We start from the raw sequence: 17,194 nt of genomic DNA on the forward strand, positions 1-17,194 counted from the left end.
TATATGCATAAAAAGATTTATTATGAAGAATTGCTCACGTGATTATAGAGGCTCAAAAATCCCATGATCTGCCATCTGCAAGCCGGAGACTCAGAAAAGCCAGCGGTGTAGTTGAGTCCAATGGTCCCGGTCCAGGGGCAGGAGATCCGTGTCCCATCTGAGCTGTCAGGCAGAAAGTGAAATCTCCCTCTGCCTTTTTGTTCTATTCAAAGCCTCAACGGTTTGGATAAAGCCCACCTACAGCAGGGAGAGCAATCTGCTTTACTCAATCTATGAATTCAAATGCTAATCTCATTCAGAGAACTCTCACAGACACACCCAGAAATAATGTTTAGCCAAATATCATGGCACCCCTTGACCCAGTCATACTGACACAGAAAATGAACCATCATAGGCAGGTTGCAACAGAAATGCATAACCAGGAGAAAACATCGAGATACTAGGTACCTGGAAATGGAGGAATCCAAGAATAGGATTAGGAGGCAGGGAACACAGCCTTTGCTCTCCTCACAATTATCTGGGATTTAACCTTAAATAACTGCTTTGGAGTATTCAGTGTAAAAGATATTAGACAAACCAAATGCAAAGAGTTCAGATGCATATATCCAGGTCCACAAAACCAGTCAATAACCAATGAGATGCATTCTGTGGAACGGAAAGATATAAGGAAAAGTACGCATCAGTTGGTGAGCTCAGTTCTGCCACTTACAAGTCAATATCCTAGAGCTCTGTAAGCCTCAGTACCCTCACCCATTAAATGGCGATAACAACATTTTAGGTTTGTTGTGAGGACCATCAGAATGGCTGATGGGTAATAAACAATTAACATGAGCTGTATTAATCACTGCCATAATATATACACACATACATAATGGTGAAAGCATGGACCCTGACCAAGGTCAACATCTCATTCTCAGCGGCTAATAGTCAACACATCTCACAAAGGTCTACTCATTGTTTTGTTGACAAGCATTTGATCAGCTGCTTGACCATGGGGACAGAAATATGATGCATTCATTCTCAGCTAAGCCTGTGTTAGTGCCAATACTAATTAGTGACAGTAGATACTCAATAATGTAGGAATTAGCCAGCTCTGCACTTAAAACTAAGCATCCATAGGTCTTTAAATATAGTTGAAAACTAAGGTGATTTGTGGATTATTTTCTTCCACAAGCTTGCTGGATTTTTGGTACTAATAGTAATTAAACACTGAGTGCTAAATGGAATGTAAGACTTTGTGAGCATGTTGTGTACTTCTGACAAGATTCTATAACCAAATACAAATGCTTTAGATATCATTTCATATTAATCATGCCTTTCTACACAAATAGCACAGGATCAGCCAGATAATTCATTTTGCCAGCATGTTTGGGAACAGCAATTCTCAACATTTGGGACCCAGCTCAGCTGTATCAGAAACATGTAGGCTGGTTAAAAAGTCCTTTTCACCCTCCACTGCACCCTAGGACAAAATGCATCTCTAGAAATAGGGTGCAGATATCGTCACATTTAACAAGTTCTCTAGATAATTCTTATTCAGAATGAACTTTAGAAAACACCGATTTTAAGATATAAGATGGTATGGTTACCAGATAGACTATCACCACCTTTCCCCTTCAAACTCTGACACTGTCAAAATTTAGTCTCTTTGCCTTAAGAACAATTTAGTTCATGTAATCATTCTAAAAATTAAATACCTTTCAGTGCCTCCAGGTCAGCATTCTGGATTCAATTTAATTGTAGGTAACTGAAGAACAGAAACACAGGGGGGACAAGTTCAGTTATTTAAAGGCTCTGATTCATGACCGCAAGGAACTTCTCTGCACGTTACTACTCCAGGTGTAGTTCTCAGGGACAAGCTGTTCCTTCAGTCCACACCCGCCTCATCTACGCCACCCTCATCACAGCATACTGTGGAGGAGCCCAGCACACGGAGCGTCCTGCACATGTAATGATTATGCCGCAGTCCTATCTCCACCGGGAAACTGCAAGGGTTTCCCTAATAAACAGCACACTTTCAGTGGACAATGGTCAGCTTTTTGTGATTCTTTTCTTTTTCTACATGTTATGTGTGTCCTGACCATATTTCTTGAAATGTAATTTTATGTCTATTGAACCTAATTTAAAAAAAAAACTGAACTTAGATTTTGTGTGGGTTTTTTTCGCTTTTCTTGTAATTCTTTTTTTTCATTTGATTGGGGAATTGGGGGAGGGGAACAGTGTTGGGGAATCAAGGAAGGAGAACAGACAAGTTGCTGTCCTTTTGTTCTTCAGTCTAGTTGTGGAGGATGTCTCTTCACTGGCCCATGTTGGTATTATTATTGCGCTCTTCCCGGGTGAGGCAGTCGCTCGCCGGCCATTGGACGGCCTCTTGTGTGGCTCACGGCAGCTCATGAAAGCTCACGCCCGCTGCCGGCCAGCCCCACTGCAGCCTATGCCATCGCCGGTGACTCAGGGCAGCCCAGCTCCAGGTCGACCTGTGTTCACCATATTAGCTGTAGAGGGCGCAGCGTTACTGGCCCTCAGGTGGGATCCAAACTGGAGCCCTGCTGCTCAGAGCTGGCATCCCAAGCCAACTCCTAACCAACGCGCCACTCGGCCAGCCCTTGTGATTAATTTTTATTACATTTTCCAAAGACACAGCTATGCAAAAGATTGGAAAAAAAAATCTTCACCAAAGATAATTTGCAAAGCACTGCTCTATAGCACACTCCTCTAAATAAATTCAAATAAAACACAGCTCTAATTTAGCATCTTATCACCTGCTAAACAATAGGGTGCTGTACTAGATCATCCATGAAATTCTCTAGCTCTGTTTATTCTCCATGGATACAGTGATATCTCACTTTCTTACATGTGGATTATTCACTTTGTAAATTATCCAGAAGAAAATTTTATATATACAGCTTACTTTTGGCTGCCTCTCTTTGTAGCTCTGTACCATCTCTCCCACTGTGAGACAGTGTGGGGTTGAAGAATAAAAAGCATTTTAATAATAGCCTAATCAAAATGTAATTAAGAAAGGTAATTTGGTACCAAAAATATTACATAATACACATCAAAGATAAACTCGAGATACTTCTTACCATCTGCTATTTTGGATCATCACGGTCTCCACCACTGAGATTTAAATGTTTATATTTATATCAATATATTGAAGTATGCATTTCTTTCTGAACCTCCTTGTGTTTGCCTTACTGTAACATATATCACATTTTATCATAATCATATGCGTAACATTTAGTTGCCTTGTTAGGCTTTTAGCGTCGCAAGAATGGAGATCGTTTCTGTCTTACTCACCACTGGGTTCTGGTGTTTCAGTCTTTGATATAAATAGATATTTGTTTGAATTAATGAGTGAATGCATGAATCAGTGAAATTCTTAGAGAATCATGGATTAGGCTTTTATTGCTTATAGTATCCTGATTATTCCTTGTCCATTATCTTACTCTTGTTCCATAATTTCTGAGTATAAATTCTATAGTTTGAATAGAATCTAAGATTTCATGTGTGTCTGTCCAGGGAGCCATAGTTACAAGATGTCTTAATTCCTTCAATTCAGGTTTTTTTTAAAAAAATGCCAAATGCCCAACATAACTGTTATGTACAAATCTATTTCTGACAGTTGTCAACCTTTCTCACTTTCCGCTTCAGATTAGCCATGGTAAATTTTGCTGTTACATTTTTACTGATGTTCACATCACATGTCTTACTTGTACTGCCTAAGCAGGGTTTTGTTTTGTAATTTTTATTTAGCCAGCAGGAGCTTGAAAAGCAAGGTGCTTTAAGTTAAGAAATTACTTTCCTTCTCCAGAGAAAGTGTAGACAAAGCAAGTTTAAAGAAAGAGCCAATTACATAAGCTTCTGTCTCTGGGAACTAGATCCCCTGAGTTGGTGCTCAAGGTCTGCAAGTTTTGCACATAATATCTAACAAGGTCTTCCAGCTTTGATTTTCACTGCTTCCTGTAAGGAATGACATCAAAATATGCATTACTCCTAGTGGTTTCAAAATGTGCTGACCCTCTGAAAGTTTCCAAATGGATGCTTTGTGTGCTGTTAGGGACCATCTGGCTAGCTGTAGATAAACAAGTTTCAACATATGCGCCATAACACATACACGGCTCTGCTCCACTAGTGCAGAAAATTAAGAAAAGGTTGCTCTCTTGATATGAGAAACTCATGCAAAAGCAGCAACACTGTGGAGTGGAGGGCCTGCCCTAAGGGCATACACAGGAGCGCTGAATCCCAGCTCCGTCTCTCCCGCTCACTGCACGCGTCACTTCATCACTCCAAGTCTCCTCAATTTCCTCATCTGAAAATTAGAAAGGGTGTCAAGTCTCAGCTCTGGACTTCCTCCTTCTCCTTCCAAGGTCCTTCCTTCCCTCCCTCCTTCTTTCCTTCTTCCCTTCCTATTAAAAAATATTTATTATATGCCTATTATGTATGTTCCAAGCATGGTACTATGTGGTGGGCATACTGGTGAGGAAAGCAGACATGGTCCCTGCCCCTGAAGAATTACTAAAGAATGATGACGACATATGTTAAATAAATAATTGAGAACAGAAAGAATATTCCAGGCAGAAAAGGGGAAGCATGTGAAGGTCCTGAAATGGGAAGGGGCACAGATTGTTTAAAAATGCAGGATTTGTATCCATTATATCCATTAAATTGGGAAGTCAGTTAACAATCAAAGTGCTGAAAGGAAGATTCTCACCATCTCCAGATAGCAATTCGGAAAATTACTGGGTTGTCAGAAAAGTCATGATGCATTTTTGCAACAAAAAACATAGAAAAATACGTCATGACTTTTCCGACAATCCAATATTATATTAGCATAAACTATTTGAAAAATTGCCTGAATTTTCTATCCTTGTTGATCTCATGCCTGTAATGAATGATCTAACAAAACTTCATAAAAATATAACAATAAAAAATATACATAAGCATGTCAAGCACATGATGCCATGTTAAATGCTTTAAGAATTACAAAAAGTTCCCGGAAAACCTAGGAACACTATGAGTGCCTCCAGTTTAATATTTACAGAATAAAACTAAACACTAAAACAACAGTCATTATCTCTTACAAGTATTTTACTCCCCAAACAGGCCTTTCCAGAAAATGACAGCTAATACCCTAGAGTGAGAAGAGACATTAGTCATAATAGTCATTCTTGCTGAACAGTCATAAAGTATATGTAAAATGTTTATTTCAGTGATTTTCCCAATTCTTAGTTAAATCAAAAGCTATCCCTTTGCCACAATTTATGCTGCATGTCAAACAGTATTATAAATTGTTGGATATTTTTCAATTTCTACCTTTTCCTTTCATTTGGTTGTCATACATGTAAAGCACAGTGTCCAGTGTCCAGCCCCTGTAGCCAGAATGAAGCTGAATTCAATAATCAGGTGTTCAAATCAGGTGGGATCAAGAGTCACTTTGAACAACTAAGGTCCTAATAAAAAAAATTTAAATAAAACATTTGAAAACCTTAATTAATTCAATTAACCATAATGCCCTGTCTTATGGACAGGAAAAAAAAACAAAAAAAATATGAACAGGAAAACAAACAAACAAACAAAAAACTTGTCACTCTCTGCAAACTGCTATGGCATTTACTACACTATATGGTGACAATCTGAGAAATGTCTGCCTTGTACCTGAAGGCAAACTTCTTAAAAGTAAGAACGTGCTTTACCCATCTTGGTTCCTTTGTTATCCACAGTGCTGAATATGGAAGGAGTCCAATAAATGCTCATTAATCAAGAAATGAATACTCATTCTTAAAAAAAAAAGTTACAAAATGGATGAATCCTCACAGTGAAATGCAATTAATTACAGAGCTGTCCTGATTACCTGTTAAAATTTAGCAAATACAGAAAGCTTGCCCTTCTGCCATTCTACATATCCAACATTTATGACATCAGACCTCCAATTAAAAATCATTATTTAAGTTGCTTTATTACAGCTACAAATAAACTTTATTTGATGTAAGGTAATAAAACATTTTCAAATTTAACAACATTTATCTGACCAGAATTAATCATTTAAATTATGAGTATAAGTATATACAGTCACTTTAGCAAATTTGCGGTTCAGGGATTTGCAAGCTTTGTCCCAAAGGACAGGCCCGCCTCCCCTTCAGGAAAGGCAGACCCTTCCCTGTATCTGATAAGAAGCAATGTCAGTGAAAGTTGGAAGAAATCCATAATCCACGTTGGAATTCCATGTTATCCTGTGAGGGGACAGCTACATTTATGGTAGGAAAATAGTATTCTTTTTCAGTTCTCTTTTATCAAATGAAGGTTTGCATTCATTTTGTTTCCCCTTAGAGGCACTCTTCTTTTCTCATCGACTGTCTTCCTGTCTCCTTAGCTTATAACATTGCACAGTTCCACTGAAAAAAAAAACACAAAACCTATCTGCAAAGGGGCCTCTTCTGCTTCCTTGTCTGCCCTAACATCTACCACTGTGGGGAGGGAGAAAGGAGAACACAACTGGCCAGGCACACATTTGATTTAAGATACAGAGAACACAAAAAAAAACAAGTCTTCCAGAAGGAACAGAATGGCATTCTGGAGTGTTCACCAAGAATGGCCTAGGTGACCTCCGGTTCGCACAATTCAGTTTAACACAATGCTACTCAACAAGAATTAACATACTGACGCTCCATCTCCAGAGGCACCACCTTTCATGGACACCCCATTATTCCCCTACTTCCTCCCCTAAACACACAGTGATGGACCAGCCTGAGGGCCCGCAGCACCCGTGTGTGATGAGAGTTGGTTTAGTGCCAACACCCATGCTAACCTACGGTGCGGTCAGGTGGCCCTCGCTCTCCATCCTGGTAGAAATCCTTAGGGAAGGAATTGCCTTAATCTCTCAGGACCCCTTGGAAGAAGTGTGAGCCCAAGAAAAAGCTTTATTCCGGTTTTATGATGCTCTCCATCCTGAGATCTGTTCCTGAGTTATACCATAACAGTAAGTGAGTTAACAAAGAAAGTACGTTGGTGGGGAAGTCACAGGGACCCTGCAGAAAAGCCGAACTGTTTGACAGAAGCTTACAACAGACACTGCTCTGGGAAATCGTTTGCATGAGCTGATGACGGGGCTCTGTTTTCTAACACAGACATGCAACATATTCAACACTATGCTTACTGCAGTTAGCTTGGGAAAACACCCTTCTGTCCTACAACAAGAGTTGCTGCCTCATGAATGATTCCTGGATATTCACCATAATGCCTAGACTCGGAAGCATGGGAAGTATGCGCTGGAACTCGCTTCCACTTGCATGAACTTGGACATACGCAAAGCACCAGAAACTGTTTCCTTTCTGGAACTCAGCTCTGTTGGAGCGCATACAGCTGAGCTGATCTGGCTGTCTTTGAACTGAGGGCTATTTTCAATTGCACACAATAGCACTGATCCACAGGGGGGGAAAAAAAGGAGGTCACCATCTCCCTCATAATATACTTTGTACAACAGATCACCCTGTTTGTCACGTCTGAGCCATCCCAAGAAAGGACAGAAGCCGCATTCCATAGTCTCAGCAAATGATTTCGTTCTGTTGCCACCTCTGTCTTGCCTGGTTTTTTTCGTCTCCGTGATTTCGCTTTTGATCATGAATCATGACTCTTTTTTCTACAGTAGTCAGAGTTTTGTCTATAGAGAGAGAGAAAGAAGACAAGAAAATGATTTAGCAGAGCCGTAAATGTGAGTGTTTGTTTTGAGGTAGGTGGATTTAATTTTGACAGCATTCGGTAATTTGAATCATTTGTGGTTTCTAAGGGGTTATGGACATCTGTAAAGGAAAGAAAACGTGCTGTGACTCCTTTTGTAGATTTTATAACTTTTACAAGTCCAAGGTCTTCATATATTTGCAAATCAGCCCCAGATAATCCATTTAGAAATTCGCTTGTGTAATACAGCTGTAGCCAAAAATGGCTTTACTCTCAAAAATCCTTGCAAAATACTACTGCACTTGCCCTGCTTAAAAAGAATAATGGTTACTACGAATGACACATGGTCCCTCCTGGAAACCCACGAGGCTGTATTATAGTAAGCCATGTGTGCAGAGGCCAGGAGACCCCACCGCCCTCACTTCCTTCCTCCCAGATTCATAGAAGTGGCATGAGTCATGGTGAAGTCTTAACCAATGGCTGAGACCAACGGAAGCATCTTTCTCCCTGGTGTAGAGCCACCTTCCCTCTAGATCCACACTCTCCCGACTCTGCCCTTCACAGGAGTCGACTTGGCAAACTACATCCTTGTGCTTGAGAGCTAGGTCTATGAGATTCCAGGGCCTGGCACTGTGCCGCCAGCCTCTGCCTCCCCGTCCCGTCGAAAGTGCCCCTCTCAAAGACTCCAGGAATGGGTTTTTCCAGTAACAGGATCAGTTTCTCCACCAGACACCATCTCTCGCTTTGTCCCTCACCTCACACAATGACGCCTAAGGCCACGTCTCAGCTCAGACCCAGCGCTCCAGGCTCCTGGGTATCGGAGCAGGCGCTGAAAACAGGCTGTGTCCCTCACAGTGCTCCACCCTAACTCCTAGCAGGGGGCGCTGCCTCTCTTAGCACGGAGGAGACCACACTTCGTCTGCAGCTCTCAGCCGCCCATGCACTGTGCTGAATCCCTCCAGGCCTCAGCCAGGTCTCAGCCCCCTGGACCAGGAGATTCCAGAAGCAAGAGCTCTCAGTTATTCATCTCTCCATCCCCTGCCATGCCTGGCACCACGCCTTGTACACAGTAGGCTCTCAAATGTTTATGAAGAAAACAAGTCATTGAAGAGACTCTTTATGTCCAGCCTCCACCTTCTGACTGGTCCCACACGGTGCCGCTGAATCAGTCTTCATCGCTTCAATGACCCCATTCTCCTATTTGCAGAGAGCCAATGGATTACTACGGCCCACACCAGGGTTTCTCAACTTGAGCATTATATACATTTGGGGCCAGGTAACCCTTTGTTGTGGGGGGCTGCCTGTGTACTATAGGGTGTTCAGCAGCATCCCCAGCCTCTACCTACTGGATGCCCGTAGGTACTCCCCTTCCCCAGTCGTGATAACCAAAAATGCCTCCAGACTTGTCAAATGTCCCCTGGGGGCAAAATCACCCCTGGTTGAGAACAACTTGTCTACACTAAAATCTCAAATTCTTGTGGCTGGAATAGAAGATCCTTCATAATTTAATTTCATCCTACCTTTCCACTGTGATATTCAAATCTTCCTCCCACCCCAATATTTAACTTCAGCCAGACTCTTCTTTGCATAAGATCCCACATGGGTGCCTCTACATGAAATGTTCCCTTCACTTGGAAAACCATTTCTACTCTCCTTTAGTTATAAATGCTTTGACCACCTTCACAGGCATACTTGAGCCCATATCCTTCAGGAAGTCTTCCCTGAGCAGGTTAGGGTAAGCTCTGAGTTACTTTCCTCTCCTTTGAATCCTATAGCCTTTCCTGCTCCACCTTTCATTTGCTCTAATTACAAAAAGGGTGAATGTGCATGTGTGTGTGTGTTTGTGCATGATCTGTCCATTAGAAATATGTGCACTAGGACAGAAAAAACAGCATGCATTTTCTGCATCCTCCTCAAGGCATGCATGGCACCATTATGAACAAGAATTTAAAAAGGCATCTTCCTACAATGGAACTGACTAGAAAGCTTCCTGGTATAGAGTTTTCTAAATAGTACCTATTCCATCTCTCTCAGTAGAAATTTCTTAAAAGTTAGTGGGTATTTAAGCCAATCATCCCAAATGATTTTAATATTCTATAATTTTAAATACAATCAATAATTATAAATTCAAACAGAGAGAGATGTAATGAAGGGATAGTCATTTTCTTAGACCAGGGGATAGCAAACTATGACCTGTGGGCCAAATCCAGCCAGCCACCGGTTTTTGTAAATAAAGTTTTACTGGCACACCACCATACTCATTTGGTGACTCGTGTCTACGACTGCTGTCTCACTGCAAAGGCAGAGGTGAGGAGCTTCAATAGAGACTTACAGCCAGCAAAGCCTAAAATATTTACTCTCTGGCCCTTCACAGCTTGAAAGTTTGCTGACCTCTGTCTTAGACTAACTGGAAAACAATACCTAAGTGTCCACACTAGCTAAAGACACAGGGGTAAACATCCTTGGAAGTTATGTTGGCTGATTTACTTTTATAAAAGACACAGTAGCATGAAGTTAAAAGCACTTCTCGACACAGATTTTTTGGGTCAAATTCAGCTCTGTCACTCTCTACTGTATGACATTGGGAAAATTATTTGACCTCCCTTGTTTTGTCATCTTCAGAACAGAGATGAAGAAAACCAATGTCTCATTAAGTTTTAAGGATTAAGTGATATAATTCACACGGAGTCTCAGCATAGTGCCCAAGAGTGAATCTTCAATAAATGTGTTGTGATTATTTTAAACTGCGAAACCTATTTGTGGGACATTTGAAAAGCTTGCATTTTGTGAACTCTCTGAACTGTGTGAAATATTAGCTAAAAAAAATCAATACAATTATTCTCAAGTTCTTTGATTGTGTAGGAGGCATATGAAACAGTGGTGTTTTCTAGCTCAGGATCTTCTTTGTTTCTTCATGGTTTCTACACTGGCTGCTTAATTGGACCCTCTGCCACCAGTCTTTCTTTTAACTGCCCTTCCGACTGCTGCCAGACAGGCTTTCCTCAAACACACAGCTCAGCATGTTACTACTGAGAACTGAAACCAACATGCTTTCCTGTTCCTGAGCTAAACATCTCTGCAACTAGGCAAAATAATCCAGTTCCTTCTCCCAGGAAATAGTTGTTTCCAAAAGCTAAGACTGCACACCAACCAATACAGCTTACTGATCAAGACTAATAGTTTGCTCATTAATACTGGCTTTGAGGCCCTCACTTTTAGCTGCATCCACCAATCAAAAGCTATTCTCTCATAAACACTGCCCAGTTCTCACCAGTTCCCCACCTTCATATCACACAGCACAAGCCCTAAAACTCTATGGATATCCTTTATTTCCTCCATCTGAGAAACTACAAAGACTCTGTCAAGAAGATGTCTTCCCATAAGGCACTGAGTCTAACAAACTTACTTCTACTAACAGGTTTTTCTAATGGTCTTCTTAGAGGGCTGATGGCTACAAATCTCAGCTCAAAAACATTCCATAGCTCTTCACTGACTACAGACTGAAATCATTTGACAAACAGAGTTGCACTGGGGTGATTTATACCACATCTAGCATGTAGGGACTATATGACTTTAGGTAAGTTACTTTATGTCCCTGAGCCTCAGTTACTCTTCTGAAAATTGGGGATGCTAGAAGCACCTACATTACAGGTAGAATGGTATATAACATGTGATAGGTGTTCAATAATTGTTAGCCATTATCACTTTTATTTATCATCTATTATATGTCAGGCACTGTACTAGACCTGTAAATAGAAATCTAAATATCACACATCTCCTTCCCTGAAGGAATTTAGAATCTGGTGAGCAAACACTAGTGGTCCACTCACTAACAATCTTATCATCCTGGAAAGATCCCTGGGGATACAGGTTTGTCATAGTGCATATTCTAGAAGCAAAAATTGTATTCTTCAAAAAACATTTTTTTAACATTTTTATTGTAAACACTTTCATTATGTACAAAAGAGTATATCTAATAGATGTGACAATGAATACCTGTGAAGCTACACCCAGGTTCAAGAACTAACATATCTATAGTCCCACAACTTTGAGCTCCCAGGACAAGAAACAATCTCTAATTTCCCTCATCCTTGTTAGGGGATGTTTCTGCCTAGCTTCATTCTAGTGAAGTCAGAGAATGGGATGAGTTCCTAGAAGTTTTCAGAGCCATTTGGGGGAGTAGCCTACATTTGGAGCCTCTGGGGTCTATTGTAATCCATGAGGGTACTTTGGTACTCTTCTTGAGAGCAGGGCTGATCTCAAGCTAGCTGGGAGCACAGAGGTGTCCTTGCCACCTTTATCACACACAAAGGAATCTAATACATGAAAATTAGATGGAAGTAAGACTCAGATTATGTGGCTTCTGGACCTAGTTAGTGGTGCCACGAGCTTACTGTGGGACATCTCGCTCTCAAGGTCTCGGGTTACCTCTTCTGTCAAATGAAGAGTCTGGACAGGATGACTGGGAAGGTCCCCTCAGCCACAGTGGTCCATGGTTCCCTGGTCTATTCCCTCCTGCCAGGTTTAGTGAAGGGGACCGCCTCCTTGTCTCACATGTCCAACACTAATCCGCTCTCTCTCATCGGCACCTTCCATCTTCTCATTCCAGTATCTTTTCCCTCAGCTTTCAATCATGAAGATGTCTCCTTTACCTCAAATTTAAAGTAAAATCTTCATTTGACCTGCCAGAACTCTAATTACTGTGCTGTCTCCTACCTTCTTTACAATGCTAACTTCATGAATATGTGGGTTACATGGGAAGGGTCCATTTCCTTACCACAACTGGCCCTTTGCAATCTTTTTTCAGATCCCAACACCCTATTGCAATTGCTTCCTGGAAAGTCACTAATGCCTCCTAGACAAACTCAACAGCTCTCTGTCAGCTCTCAACTCCTAAGAAGGCAGGCAGCACTTCCTAAAAGCTCTGAAGCTTTCAACCTGTGTGGATTTGCTTCCTTTATCAGTAAAGGATGAGGCCATCAAAAAAGTTTTACTGGATGTAAGAACAATAGCAATGAAAATTATAATGTTATAATAATTGGAAATATACGGACATAATTTGGATGTTATTAATGGAGAAAGGATGGCAAACATCATTTTCTTTGTCGTCAAGCATATTAATGGCAGTTCATCAGCACATCAGTCTCGTCTTCCAAACCAGCTAAGTACCAATCTTTGGCTTTCAGAGTTCTGTCGGGTAGAGGGCTGGAATCCACAGAATTTTAAATTCAAATCTAACATGCTTAGTAGAAAACACGCTAGCTGCTGATTTAAGAAGCTTTCTGAGACATGCTTCAAGGCGTTCCATAGAACGGTTGGGGGGAATGAAAGGAAAATAGTGATAAATGACCTTACAGCACAAGCTCGGGCCTCTCCGGCCTCTCAGCAAGCTTCAGGGCCTCGTGCATGCCTGCAGCCGAGAGCTTCCGGTTGATATTCCGGTACTGGCACTGGAGCAGGCTGCGATAGGTGGTCCTCAGGTCCCGGTTGAAGAAGGCATATATAAAAGGGTTAATGAGAGAGTTTGCATAGCCCAGCCACAGAAATGTCCTCTCCACCCACAGCGGGATACAGCTGCAGGAAGTACCACAGATGAAGGGCCTGGCTGTGGAGAGGAGGAAAAACGGCAGCCAGCATACGGTGAAGGCCCCGACGATGATCCCCAAGGTGGTGGCTGCTTTCTGCTCCCTCTTAAAGATGGAGATGTTTTTCCTTTCGTGTTTGAGGAGTCTCGAAAGGTTGGCGCACTCCTCCACCTCCTTCTGGAGCTTCCCCATGCCGTTCAGGGAGATGATGCTGTCCGGCTCCTGCAGGCGCGGGAAGCCGGGGAACTTGTGTTTGGCAGCGCTCTTCCTGGCGGCCTTGTAAATCTGGTAGTACATGAAAAGCATGACGGACATGGGGATATAAAATGCCACCGCGGTGGAATAAATCGTGTAGCCAAAATCCTGGCTGATCAGGCACACCTTGTCATCATTTACATTCTGAGCCCATCCGAAGAGCGGGGGTAAAGTGATGGAGGCGGAAAGAAGCCAGACGGAGAGAATCATTTTCGCCATGCATTTCCCGTTCTGCCTCACAGGGTATGTTAGCGGCCTGGTGATCCCAAGGTACCTAGGTGAGAAATGCAAAGAGAACATGTGACTATGGCGATCACAACTCATCAACTGGGAAGTACCTCCAGGTAGGTGCTAGGCTTTACACCTAGTAGTTCCATTCTTCACAATAGGTCTTCTAGGTAGGCATCATTATTCCCATTTTTCAGAAAGGTACACTAAGGCTCTGAGAAGTTACCTATTTCATTCCAGGCCACACAATTAGCTGAGACACTGCCAGGTTTAGTAAGAGCCCTCTGCCTGTAATACTAGTCCATGCTCTTTCCACACCTTGTAACTTCTCATATTCCTCCTATGACCACTGCCGCCAATGTCAGCCAGAAGCAAAATGTGAAGCCTGATGTGGGATGTTGTGACACATACTCACGAATTAACCAAGGTCTACCACACTCTGATATTATGCACCCACTGATCTGCTCAGCTGTCTTAATTCAGTTAAGCTTTTAATTCATTTTAACTGCTCCTCTGCAGTGCAGTGAAAGCACTTCTTTAAGATCACAGAGATTCGTGAGATATTTAGGAAATTCTAGGGTTTTGGAATGGAAAGTAGCAAGCGATCATTGTTTTACCCCCAGAAGATTCTCACACAAGAGTAACATCAGAGAAACACCTTCCCCTCTCTTGAGAAGGCTCAAGAAAGGGTACAATTCTGAAAAATATTAGGTAAACGTAAGATTTTCTCTGTGCTTAGATCTATATAGAGAATAAACATTTCTCTGTCTGTTATCATGGATTTATAATGCAAAAGAGATTCAGCAAACAGAAAACATACAGTAAGACATTTGCCAGATGCTTTTCATTTTCAGCTTTCGAAATCTGTTTTCGCCTCTGTATTTAATGGTCTTGGCTTTTATTTTGGGGAGAATGCAAAGTGCACTTGAGAAGTTAAGACAGGTAAAAGCTGGTCGTTTTGGTGTTTTTATACTTCATTTATGTATATACAGTAAAAGATACACTCTTGAAGCATGAAAAGGGAAAGGTAGAGAGAGTCCCCAATTTACCAACAGGTGATTTTTTGAAAACCTGTCAGTTGGTAGGCTGAAATTTTAAAAATAATTATTTTTGTGCTAGAAATAGCCTCATGTCTTATGCATAAATTATCCCCAAAAGTCAAAACCATGCTTTCACAATGAAAATTAGCATCACTGCAACACTTACAAGGCAAAACTGAAATGCAGTAAAAAGAAATAAGCCAGATTGGCTTATTCATCAAGAATATTTATTCATTCCTTCAACAAATATTAATAGAGCTCCTTCTATATGCCAGGTGCTATTTTAAATGCTGGGAATATGGCAGTGAATACAACAGACAAAACTCTTGAATGCAGGCAACGGGGAAATCAGCTCAGGGTTGATTAGAAGGCTGGGCCTCATGGTAATGCTGAAAGGACTCCTGTTTCAAGGATTCCAGCTCTTTACTTCACAATCTCTGCCTTCCCTTTGCCTTGATAATGCTGACCCACAAGCACTATCCCTAGGTTTATTAGCTGTAATTCGGATTATGTTTTGGCTCCCAAATAGAATGATGAGAGAGGTTTTCCTGAGAATGCAAGAATAAGAGCTGAAAATGAAGGGAAAAGAGAAAAGGAGGTAGGAAGGAGGGAGCAAGGGAGGAAGAAAGATAGAGGGGAAAGGGAAAAGAGAGAACGCAGAAGAATGTGGAGTAGACTTTGCCTTATGTGGAATTATCTGCGTTTTAAGCTATGGGAGGAAATTTTTAAGAAAATTTTTTAAAAAGGTAGCCAAGGAAACCCCTGAAAAAAGGTGTTAGAATTGACTGGAAGACCACAATTAAGCTGATCCCTGCCCCAAGACTGAATGAATGCAGATGGTCCATTAAGGGCGGGGGGAAAAAAAGTCTCCCTTTCTTTGCTTTGGCTCAGGAGCTGTCTCTCCAGCTGGAACTCCTTTGCAGACCTCTCCTTTTGGGCCTAGTCCTTGCTGTCTAGCAGCGCCTGTAGACGTAGACTTTGGCTTTGTCCTTGTTTCCCAGCTCCCCCAGGCAGCCTTTGTCAGGACTGGGGCTTCGATTATCTTCTCTCTTTGCCTGTAGCCACAGGCATAAACTGCTTATTACCAAGCCCGGTTCTGGCCTCCAGGATGCCAACTCAGGCTGCAGGTCCAACAGATTAGTTCATACAGTTCCCCAGGTAGCCACCAGATGGCAATGTCAGACCATCTTACACCTACTGAACTAGGGGGTCAGGATGGTGGGTAGTTAGAACAAGTGTTTGTCGGGGAAGGAGGAAATAGGATCACTCACAACAAGAAAATAAGTTACATTTCATTTGTGAAATTATATACACATACAAAAATTAGCAGGCCTAGGATTCACAATCTAGTGAACTCTTTTCTTGAGGAAGTCAGTTCAGTTCTCCTTTCCATCCTTCACATTTTCCCTCCTCAAACAGAACCTGTTATCTTCAGGCTTAATTAAATCCAGACTTTCTCTAATTCACATAAATAATACAGAATTCACAAAGATTAATCCTGAGAGATTAATTAATTGAGATTAAGGACATCTCAGAATATTAAATAATCTCATAAGAACAGCATGATTATTCATTCTAACATACTTAGTCTGGCTTATATTACATGTCAGTGATGTGGGATTGGCCCAAATTTGGTCCTCTCTGAATGTACAGATTATATTCCAAAAACTCCTATTTTATGCCAAGTTCTCTAATGATCTCAAGTCATGTCCCACAATAAGGGACCTGTATTGGCTTCTTTAGTCTCCTGGGTACCTCTTGGTGAGTGAAGGCTAAAGTCAACCAAGAGATGATTAGAAAAAATATGAGTGCTCATTAAAGTGTCTGGAAATAAAGTAAAAAAAAAGGCAACAGTTTTACAAAAACAATTAACAATTAGAAAATATTATAGAAGGAAATAATTCCATTTACAGCAAAAATAAAAAAATTAAAATATCTAGAAAAATCTATTAAAATGGCCAAGATTATATGAAGCAAACATAAAATGCTATTGAAAGACCTAAGAGAATGCTTGAATCCATGGGGGAAATACTTTTTATTCAATAAAAAACCCAGTATTATAAAGGTGCCAATTTTTCCCTAATTAATCTAAAAATATTATATAACTCCAGTTGAAAACACTAGAAGGATTTTGGTTAGTGGGACCAAATGATTTTTAAGTTCATCAAGTAAATATGCAAAAATAGACAGAATACCTGAAAAAGAAGAAAAAAATGAAGGGATACTTATCCTATAAATAGTATAAAGCCACAGAAAAAAAATCTCAATAATAATTATTCAGAAATAGATAGATCAAAGAATAGAATATATCCCAGGAATAGATTCAAATATATAAGGAAATTTAATGTAAGAAAATGAGTCATTTTAAATCAATAATAAAAGAGATATTCATGAAGTCTTAACAACTGG

The 17,194-nt window shown here is 41.0% G+C and overlaps 1 protein-coding gene across 2 annotated transcripts in view; it reads right to left on the minus strand.

Annotated features, from left to right (window-relative positions):
- Window positions 1-5,122: 5,122 nt before the first annotated feature.
- The window catches only part of HTR7 (5-hydroxytryptamine receptor 7), a 71,788-nt gene continuing 59,716 nt past the window's right edge, over window positions 5,123-17,194 (minus strand). The window contains exons 2-3 of one of the 2 annotated variants that reach the window (XM_019638995.1): window positions 13,033-13,791; window positions 5,123-7,660 (exon numbers count right to left, since the gene is read on the minus strand). In XM_019638995.1, coding sequence (XP_019494540.1) covers window positions 7,618-7,660; window positions 13,033-13,791 — 802 coding nt within the window. In that variant the 3' untranslated portion in view covers window positions 5,123-7,617. Of the gene's footprint in view, window positions 7,661-13,027; window positions 13,792-17,194 lie in introns of both variants that reach the window. The other variant, XM_019638996.1, reaches the window with a different exon arrangement.

Source organism: Hipposideros armiger, unplaced genomic scaffold (genome assembly GCF_001890085.2).
Source record: "Hipposideros armiger isolate ML-2016 unplaced genomic scaffold, ASM189008v1 scaffold_42, whole genome shotgun sequence".
Classification (NCBI taxonomy): domain Eukaryota; kingdom Metazoa; phylum Chordata; class Mammalia; order Chiroptera; family Hipposideridae; genus Hipposideros; species Hipposideros armiger.